Here is a 10,695-nt window from a genome sequence, read left to right on the forward strand (position 1 = left end):
TTTCCCCATCCACCATCTCCAGACTCCCAACCCACGAGGAATCCCCCCAAAAAAGGGGTCCCCACCATCCAACAGGTCCCATCACAAGGCTTAAACACCCTCACAAGAGAGTAATTTAACGCCATTCCCAGCTTAAGCTCCATATCTACCGGGCGTGAAATTAGTTCCAGCAAGCTGCAAATTTGCCACTAATAAAAATATTTAGCAATTCGCTAGTCTTTAAATCGAGAGCAGAATATTTTCTTTCCTGCATCAACGCCTGTTTCTTTTTAATTCTAATGTTGGAGCGCCGGGGAGCTCCAGCCGTAAAACTGGAAGTCTCACGACTGCGCGAGCAGTTTTAAATCAGTTCCCTCAGCGCTTCCAACTCCACCACCAGGAGTTTGATCGTTTATTATCATTTGCTACTAGGCCACCTTGGTTATTTTGGCCACCAGGATGAGCTGGCCATGGTGGATTTGGAGGTTTTAAGCCAGAAGAGGCCATCTTGACCCAAACCCACAAAAGAGCTTTGATCCATGTGATCCTATCTTGCAGGCCTTGGACGAAGGTGACCTCTCCATCCTCCTGTGCCAAGCATTTAATTAGCCTCAGCACTAATTGGGTCTCTCTGCCAAGCCCATTTCATCCAATGCCAGCCTCGGGATCTCTGTCACGCCTTTGCCAAGAAATGCCACAATTCCTTGATCTCTTCCTTGGGTAAAGTTATCTGCAGTGATGACACAGCCTTTAAATCATTCCTTTTCCTTGGCAGGACAGCAGCACCCATCCACTGGAGAACACTGAATTATTTGTGTCCAAATAAATCCTTAGAATTGGGTGTTCTGGGCCACGAGCATCCAACAGCATCTCTATGACTCTGCTTCTCCTTACTTAAAGCAGATTTCTGCTTGAAAGCCTTGCCAGGAAAGGCTTTATGATACCAATATTATGGATACCAAACACACTGGGGCTGGAATTAATCATCACCACATCATTTGCCATCACTTTGATGTGTCCTGTCCCCAGCACAAGGGTTTGGGTGCAAACGCCACATGGTGCAAATCAAAAATCTTGGAGAAACCTGAATGTGTGACACCAGCAAATATCCCTGCATCAACAGTTATCCTGGAAAAAAATACCACAGATATGAAGCTTCTCCCAGAGTCATGCAAACAACATAAAAATCCTCAATATTTGCTACTCTCCCATGTGTTTTAATTCACCTTTTATACCCAGCACTGCCTTTCTCCCACTTTCTGTTACTTCTCTTTTCCAGCTGCAATGCACACAAGCAATACATGGGACCAAATCCCAGCAGGTAAAAGCTGGAAGGAAAAGTGATTTTAGGCCAGCAATAAATGATTCTTTGGCAATCAAATCAGCTAATGGGCTGATGGAGCAGTTTGCAAGGCAAATCCCCAGCAAGGCATTTCTGAGGAGGAGGCTGAGATGCAGAAGAGGGATGGTTTTAGGATGGTGAGCTTTGTTGCAGATGGGTTGAGGAAATTTCTGGTGAAGGTTCTGCTTGGAAATATCACACCAATAGGGTTGGTTTTCCCAGTTTTCCTTATCTGTGGGTTTACCATTTGCCTTCACTGTGCTCAGAGAAACCTGCAGCCCTGCTGTGATACCATACAGGCTAGGCAAACAAATATTATTAAACATTATGTATTATATGTAATACATTATCTATAAAATATAAACAATATAATATTATTGTATAAATTTTATACATAAATATATATTATATATTATATATATATATATATATTATATATATATATTATATATCATATATCATATATCATATATTATATATTATATATTATATATTATATATTATATATTATATATTATATTATATTACATAACATAGACTATATTTTATTATATATTTTATATATTGCATTATTTTATTATAATATCATTATATATTGTATATTATATATAGTATATATAGCATATTATATATAGATAGATATAGCTCTATTATTAAATATGGGATGCATTTAATATTAAAGGGATAAATAGATAAGATTAGATAAAAGAATAGATAAGAATAAAAATAAAAGAATATATAAGAATAGACAAATTATATAAACATATAAGTATTACATATAACATATAAGTATTATATAAACATATAAGTATATAATATATAAGTATACTATATATAAGTATTAATATATAAGTATTTTGGAGGGTGTTGGGCTGCTGGGCCCATTTAAACTCATTTCAACTCTGAATTTGTGCTTAAGTTACCATCAGCCCCACTCCAGTGGAGGGGTTAAAACCAACAAGCATGGCCCAGAGCTGGCCATTGGATGTGCTTGCTGGGCTGGATATCGTATTTATCCTTCAACTTCTGGCCAAATATCTGGGATGTGGTGTGGTCCACCAGCAGGATCAATAGCTGGATGATTCACCTCTCTGCTTCAGTCTCTTGAATTGGCTTAACATTGCTGTTGCTGGCATCAAGAAACTACCAGGCAGCACCAAGACATGGAGATGAGAAACAAAAACCCAGTCAGTGTGGGAAAAGGCTAACGAGGACGTTGGAAAAGCTGTGGATAAGAGGCACAAGAGAAAAAAGGAAAAGCCCTTATTGGCTGATGAATAAAACTTATCCCTTCCAGATGAAAAGCCAAACATGCAAAAGAATGGCAGAAGGAGAAAGCTCCAGTTGAAAACAGGGTTATGAAGGAGAAATTTGGGGTTTTAGAAACTGCAAAAATGCAAATAAATTGGAAAATAGACAAAAGCAAAGGGAGAATCCCAAACAACAGGAGCAAATGTTTGATTTCTCATTGCCAGCAGGAGCAGGAAGTAGAGGGAACAGCAGAAGAGAAGGAGTGGGAAGAGAACAGCAGAGATGGACATCGGCAAGGCAGGGATTGCAGAGGGGAAAAAGCCCTGCCTGGTGGGATTAACAGCACGAAGGGAGCAGGAAGGAGTTTGCAATCAAACATACGCTTTTAAAACGTTGGCAGCCGGTGCCTGCTCCATGCCAAGTAAAGGCAGGTGTCGGAGGCAGTTTGTGTTCTGCTTGCTGAAGCATTTGGTGTCATGCTGGCGACTCTGATTTCATCACAGGGAAAGGCAGGTTGGTGCCGCACAGAATAATTAACCGCTGGTTTATTCCTCCCCTTGAAAGAAGCGACAGAAAACGCCCACTCAGGTGACATTTTATGCAGCCAAAGCATTGCAGACTTCAAGCAGTCGAAACAGAAAATATCAATATTTAGGTTTTTTTTCGGGTTAACTGAGCCCGGAGGTCCCGGGGTTGGAACAGGATCGTCTTTAAAGTCCTTTCCAACCCAAACCATTATCTGAGATTCTGTGATAAAGTCACTCATCAAACCACACCGGCCTGGGTCTGATGGGCAAGATGACAAGGTGAAGAGACAGGATTTATAAATAGGCTGAAATATTTATTTTAAATGGAAATTCCTCTTGTCTTAGAAGATGCTTATAGCATTGACAAACATCCCTAGTTTGGCTTGGCTGTCCCAGACCCCCAGCATGGCTGTTCCAAAATCCATATCAGCACTACTGTATTAACGAAATCTAGCTGATTTTGGCCCTAAATATAATTGAGGGCGTGGACAGCTCAATTTTTAGGGTTTTGGGGTGAAAGTGTGTTCAGAGGTGCTCCCTGCAGCAGGTGGGCAGGAGCTGGGTGGCGCCGGCCAAGGCGAGGTAATGAAGCACCGATCCGCCTGCACCGGGAGGGGAGCGGAGCGAAATTCCCGTTCCACCGGGAGCAGCTGCGAGCGCTGGGACGGGGTCCAAGGCTGCGGGATGGGGAGTGGCTGGAGCGGGATCCTGGGGATCCCATGAGGCCAGGAGGGCCGGGAATCAGCACGGACCGGGTCAGTAGGGCTGGGGCTCAATAGGACTGGGGCCGGGATGGGGCTGGGATAGGGGTCGGGACAGGCACCGGGATCGGGATCGGGATCGGGATCGGGGCTGGGATGGGGGCCGGGACCAGGATCGGGATCGGGATCAGGACCGGAATCGGGATCGGGACAGGGATCGGGATCGGGATCGGGATCGGGACCGGGATCGGGACCGGGATCGGGATCGGGATCGGGATCGGGATCGGAATCGGGCACTCGCCCCCCCCCATCCAGGCGCGCCCCCGCCTCCGGCGGCGCGCGAGAAGCCCCGCCCATCCCTCCATCCTCAGCCAATGGGAAGCGCCGAGCGAGCGCCAGGCGGGGCAAGGAAAGCGGGGTCCGCGCCCCCTCCCTCCGCCCCTTAGCCAATAGACAGCGCGGGCGGCGCTGCGGGCAGCGCTGATTGGCCGGGGCGGCGCGGTTGCTAGGCAGAAGCGGCGGCGCGGGGCGGCATGGCGGGCGCGCTGGGCGTGGGGCCGGGGGTGCTGGCGCTGCTGCTGCTCTGGGCCATGGCGCTGCTGCTCCTGATGGCGCTGGGCCGCGCCGGCCGCGCCCGGTGAGCGCGGCGACGGGGCGGGACCGGCCCGGGGAACGCGGGATGGGGATGGGACCGGGCCCGGTGAGCGCGGGGATGGGGATGGGGCCGGGGTCGGGGCGGGACCGGTGAGCGCGGGGATGGGGTTGGTGACGGGGACGGGGCGGGATCGGCCCGGTGAGCACGGGGACGGGACCGGCCCGGTGAGCGCGGGGACGGGGCGGGATCGGCCCGGCCCGGTGAGCGCGGGGACGGGGCCGGGGCAGGACCGGGGCAGGACCGGTGAGCACGGGGACGGGGATGGGGACGGGAACGGGGACAAGGCGGGACCGGGCCCGGTGAGCGCGGGATGGGGATGGGACCGGGCCAGTGAGCGCGGTATGGGGATGGGACCGGGCCCGGTGAGCGCGGGGATGGGGATGGGACCGGGCCAGTGAGCGCGGGATGGGGATGGGACCGGGCCCGGTGAGCGCGGGGACGGGGCGGGACCGGCCCGGTGAGCGCGGGTATGGGGATGGGACCGGGCCCGGTGAGCGCGGGGACGGGGCGGGACCGGCCCGGTGAGCGCGGGGATGGGGATGGGGCCGGGGTCGGGGTGGGACCGGTGAGCACGGGGACGGGGATGCGGATGGGGACGGGAACGGGGACAAGGCGGGACCGGGCCCGGTGAGCGCGGGGTCCGGGCCCGCCGGTGCTGAGCTCGCCCCGCCGCTCTCCGCTCTCGCCGCAGGGTCGCCGCGGTGCCGGTGGCGCTCGGAGCCGCCGCGCTCACGGCCGCGCTGCTGCTGTTCCCCCGGGAGGGCGAGAGTCCGGCCGCCGCCGGCGCTGAGGAGGTGAGGCCGGGCGGGACGGGCGGCACCCGGCGGTGCCCCGAGCCCCGGGGCCGGGCCTTTCCTTGGGCATGGCCCCCGGCGGGTCTCCGAGCCAGGGGACCCCTACGGCCGTCCTGAAGCCCTGGGGACGGTTCTTGCCCCGGGATGGGCCGCAGGATGCCCCGAGGCCCCGGGAATGGGCTCTTAGCTCAGAGGGAGCCCCGGTACCGTCCCCGGTGCCCCGGAGATTGCCCCGTGCCGCCTTTGTGCTCTCCTCCCCCGGCAGTCTCCCGCTGGCACAGGCTGTGTCGCTCGTGGGGCCGGTAATTATTAATTTCTGTGACTAAATTGCGGATTTACGCGCTGCTCCGCCTGACCCATGGGGTTTGGCTCGCCTCCTCCCGGCCCCAGGGGCTCTGTGCAGGGATTGCCGTCCTGCTTTGGTCCCTCCCGGCTCCAGCAGCCTCTGCTCCCTCTCTGCCATTCCCTTTCCTTATCGTTCTCCTTCCAGTTCTGCAGCCTCTCACCTTTCCCCCAGCTCTGGTTTCTGATTAAAGCCCAAGAACAGCTCTTCAGCTCTCTTGTAGATTCTTGCTGCTCTTGAGCACGAAACCATCTGCATTGTCAGGCACAGGGATCTCCCCCAGCTTTTGGATCAGGCTGTCTGAGCTGCCACCCTGAGCTCTCCCAGAGCTCTTTGGCCTGTGAATACACAAAGTTTTGTGGCCTTTCAGGTGCCGTTTCCTATGTTCTATTATTAATGCATGTTAATTATTGCTCTTCTGCTTCTTGTTCTGTGTAAATCCCTACTAAAAGATACCTGTAATGTTCTTTTCTTCTCCGTGTCACACCTGACCTGCTTGTGTGAGGGTTAGGAGTGAGATGAAGGGCAGCCCAGTGCGTGTTTGTTGCCTGGGAGGCAAATGGAATTGGAAAGCTTATTTTTGTACAGATCTTCAATTGGACTGGACCTGCCCTGCCTATCAATAATACATGACCTGGGCTTTCTGCACCAAAACTCTGCTAATTGGCTAATTAAAAAGTGAAACGTGCAGAAGGAGCCAGCACTTGGCTCACCAGAGACTCTCTGCAGGAGCACCAGGGCTGAGCTAATGCATGGATAAAGCTGAGCTGGGGCTGAGCAGAGCTCTGGGGGGTCTGGGGAGCAGAGAGGGGATTTCATAAACATCCTCCTCGCCGTGGGCCTCTCTTTGTCTTGCCTAGCTACCGTAGCTTTTTTTTTAATTGTTATTTTTTTCTTTTCCCGCTATCTCCCTTCTGAAAGGGAATCAGGGCTGGGGAGAACTGCTTCAGGGCTTGACTGCTGTCTCTTCCTGTGCTCAGAACTGTGCTGCTCCACATTAACATTCCCAGTGCTTTTTGCAGGGATTGTTGTTCTCATTTGTCGCACACTGTGCATCCCAGGGATGAAAAGCAAGGAGAGGAATCTGGGGGAGCCCCAGAGTTCCTTTTTCCAGGACGTGGTGCGCTCCCTCCAGGCTCCTGGAGCAGGCTGGGGCTGTGACGTGCTGGGATCTTTGTGTTTCTCTTCCCTGCAGATTGTGGACACCTTCCTCATTGGCCGCTTCATCCTCCTGGCTGTGATGAGCCTGGTCTTCCTGGGGTGCCTGTTCCTGTTCCTGATTTACCACCTCATGGAGCCTGTGTATGCCAAACCGCTCCACAGCAGCTAGAGACAGCAGTGTCTGCAAAGAGGACATCCTGATTGCATGGGAATAAACCAAAAGAGACACCAGGAGGCTGTTCTGGAGGTGACCATGATGTTCTTTCTGAGCTCAGGGAGAGCCAGCAAAGCAATTGAAGCCTTTGCTTCATCTTGAAAAGCAAAATTTGGTCTGAGCACGAGCCACTTCTCCCCAGGGAGTTCAAGCCTCTGCACCTGCAAAGGTGTGTGAACCTGCTCTCGTTTACAGAGAGCTGAGGTCCAGCACTTGGTGCTGCTCCTGATTCAGTGCACTGAGCTGAACCAAGGTGGTTTGTTACTGTTACCCACGAGAGATAGTTTGTTACTGCTCCTTTTTTACTGTGGTTTAATAAAACTTTGAAAAATCCCTGACTCAGGCTTTATTTATTCCACGCCACACTGTGGTGACAGTGCCCGTGAGAGCTGCCTTTTTCTGGGGCAGACACGGGGGTTTGAGAAAGAAAACCAAACAAACATCAGTGTGTGGATGTGGATTGTTTGGGATGTGGATTGATTTGGACTGGAAATCAGAGGCTTTGGAGTGGGGAGTGAATGCAAAGTGATGCCAGAACAGCAAGTGGAAAGCTGCCCTCCCAGGAGTGAGGGAGAAGCTGTGTCTGCCCTCCCTGGTGCTGAGCAGTCCTGTGAGCCATGGAAAAGCCCCTGGCAGGTACCTGAGTGTTCCCTGCCTGTGAAGGCTCTGAGGTGTCACCCTGGCTGCTGCCAAAGGCTCACAGTTGCTGCTACCCTAAAACTTCAAACCTGTGCTCAATTCTAGCACAGATCCTGCTGGTCAACTCCCAACACCTTCCCTGTCCCTCTTTTCCCCTCTTGGGGGAGAAAACACACTCTGTGTTTTGCAGGAGCAGCAATGGGGTTGAATCCCATTTTTGTCCCTATTTTTTGGGGAAGCCAGGGGAGCAGTCCTGCTGAAGCAGAGCCTGTGCTGAGATGGAGCTGTGGGCAGCAGTGGCACGAGCTGTCTGCACAGCCACTGCTGCTCTGTGCCCTCAGCAGCTTGTTTTCTTGCATGAAATCTCAAAGGGCTTTTAAATTGCAGGAGAAAAGCATTTTTGGTGGCCTGGGGCATCCCGTGACTGTTTTGTAGCAGGGAAGAAGCCTTTACCCTCCCTGCTGCACTGGGAGAGGTTCCCACAGGTGCCCAGGTCACGGGGTGAGGTGGGTTCTGTTATGGCTCCTGTTCCCCATCCCCACAGGGATGGAGCTGCTCAGCTTTCCATGGTTGAGCAGGCAGCAAGTGAGGTCAAAGCCAGTGAGACAGCCCTGAGCAGTGGTCAGGGTCAATACAGCCAAAAACTTGAGGGCAGAAACTCAGATTTTTTTTTCCACCCATTTTAGAGATTTTTTTCTTTTTCATTTTGAACTGATGACAGTAAATTAAAGAACCAACTGGCTTTTTCCAGCCCTGTCCTGACAGCTGTCAGTCACCAAGCAGGGCTTTCAGGACATGAAAGATTGATAAGGCAGAGCCAGTGGGCGTGGAGGTGATGCTTCCCTGGCAGAAAATGCCCCAGCACCCCAGAGCACTGACTCAGTCAGCTAAAAAATGTAAGTACAGTCCAAAAAAAAGCAGAGAAGAGGCATCTCTGCTTTCCAAACTGCAGCCACGCTCAGTCCCTTCCTGTCCTGAAGCCCGTGTCCAAGGGAGTGTTGAGGAATTGCTGAGCATTTATGCAATGCAAGCACATTGGGGTCTGCTGGTGATTTTGATGTTACACCTGAAACCAAATTCATATTTAATTCATTGTCTTAATAACATTGATGAACACAGCGTTTGTCTGGCAGCTCCAGCTCTGTGCCTGCTGTGTCCTTATCCCCGTGTTTGTGGGGTGATTTGGGGAGCCTCAGTGAGGCCACAGTTTCACCAGGGCTTCAGTCCAGCAAATGGGAGGGAAACCACAGCAAAAGCAGCTGGGGCAATAAAAACCCAAGCCTAACAGCAGAAATGTTCAACTTCTCCCCATTTTGCACCGTAATTAAACCTAAATAAGGGCTTTTTCTGTCCCTTTAACTGTTTGTGACTGAAATGAGTCAAAAGGCTGATAAGAGCAGCAGTTATTTTGGGGAGAGCAGAAAGCCATGCTGCAAGAGAGACACAATAGCTCCTGCTCGAGGAGGTGATTTCAGCATTTTTCCAAAAACCCCATTAACTGCAGAAAGCCTCATGTGCTCTCACCCCCACTGAGACATTCTGAGCTTCATCTTCATCCTTCACAACCCTTGGCAGTGGGGAACCACCAGCTGGATGAACTCAACCCGGGCTCTCTGTGTATTTATTTATTCTGGGGAGTTCTGCTCCTCCCCACATAGGGGCTTTCCGAACGGTTCCTGTTTATTTTTGGAACAGGAAAGACCACGTCAAGGAATTGGTATGAGCCAGAGCTGCTTCCCAACCAGCCCCAAACAGTGATTTTTTTCCTTCCTTCCACATCCCAAAGCTCCAGCTCCTGGAGGATAACCTCTCGCTAGCACATCTGCCTCCATCTAGCAGCCCGATCCTTTGTTTTGGAATTAATGTAAAACAATGCCACAGGAGGGCAGGTTTGTCTTAAACCTCAACCTCTCAGTTGCAGGTGAGGATTTTGGGACCTCAGAGGATGTTAAAAGCCAAGGAGCCCTGCTCCAGTCCAAACTGATCCAGCCTTCCTCTTGCAGGATCAGAGAAGCAGATCTGCCGTGTGCCGAGGTGCAGGCAGAAATTCGGGCTGAATCTCAGCTCAAGAAAGCTGCTGTGCTAAAAGACCCCATGTGTGCCAGGATGAGGGCAGGCTGGCTGCTTGCAGGTCAGGGGAAAAAGCAGCCCTTTTTTCTCCCTAAATTCTCTGCCTGGCTCGTTAGCAATTAGCAGGGATGCCCCTGCAGCAGGATGTCGGTGCCCAGGTAGTGCCAGGCTCACCAGCCTGAGGGCAGCTGCTCGCTCCTCCCTGAGGAGGGCAGGGAGCAGTGCCAAAGCAGAGGTGGAAGGAGCAGGAGTGTCTGCAGGGGAAACTCCTCTCCTTGATTTAAGGTCCTTGAATGACGGCAATTCCTCACGTCTCACGCTGCTCTCTGCTGGCACTTAATTACCCTCACTGGAAAAACTGCCCTCAGATTTCCACCTTGACTTTGCTGACTTCAGCTTCCCTGCTGTTGGATCCTGATTTGCCTTTGGCTGCTAATTAAGAAGCCCTTCAGCCTTTGCCAGCTGCTCCTTGCATAGGTAATTAGAGCCCGTGCCCCAGCCACCTCTTCACCTTCCCAGCAGACCAGCAGCATTCCTCCAAAATCCGTGCAGCCTCTTCCCCGTCTGCCTCCTGGAGGATGGCATTGCTGTGCTGTGGGACTGTGGGGTCACCTATAGGAAAACCCAAACACCACACTTACCAAACCTAAAGAGCCCATTTGAGGTGGGATTTGTCCCACCACAGGACAGAGGTGGACGCGTATCCACGCTCTCAGGGCTCACAGTGCCAAAGGCAGAGGAAAAGCAGCAGCCTCTTATCCAGCAGAGGAGGAGCAAGGCAAGTTGTCTTCCAGATTCCTCCCAGAGGAGCTCAGCTCCATTTAAACAGTTTTTCTGGCTAAGGCAAACCCAGGGGATCCCCTCTCTGCCTTCCCACTCACCCTTCAATTCCAAAGCTCAGTGAGATCTGGAGGGTTTTTTTGGCATTTGGCTCTTTTTATTTTAAGTTTAAGACAACCACGGGCTATGTGCCCTTTCTCCTCGCTCCTGGCAGTGGAGCCAAGGCTGTTCAGACTTTC

General features: G+C 51.8%; 1 protein-coding gene across 1 annotated transcript; it reads left to right on the top strand.

Annotated features, from left to right (window-relative positions):
• Positions 1-4,333: 4,333 nt before the first annotated feature.
• Positions 4,334-7,300, top strand: TMEM218 (transmembrane protein 218). Its single transcript, XM_053963453.1, has 3 exons — positions 4,334-4,437; positions 5,147-5,249; positions 6,788-7,300. The coding sequence occupies exons 1-3, from the start codon at positions 4,334-4,336 to the stop codon at positions 6,920-6,922; spliced, it is 342 nt and encodes a 113-aa protein (XP_053819428.1). The 3' UTR covers positions 6,923-7,300.
• The last annotated feature ends 3,395 nt before the right edge of the window (positions 7,301-10,695 follow it).

The sequence above is a fragment of the Vidua chalybeata genome, chromosome 23 (assembly GCF_026979565.1).
Source record: "Vidua chalybeata isolate OUT-0048 chromosome 23, bVidCha1 merged haplotype, whole genome shotgun sequence".
NCBI lineage: Eukaryota > Metazoa > Chordata > Aves > Passeriformes > Viduidae > Vidua > Vidua chalybeata.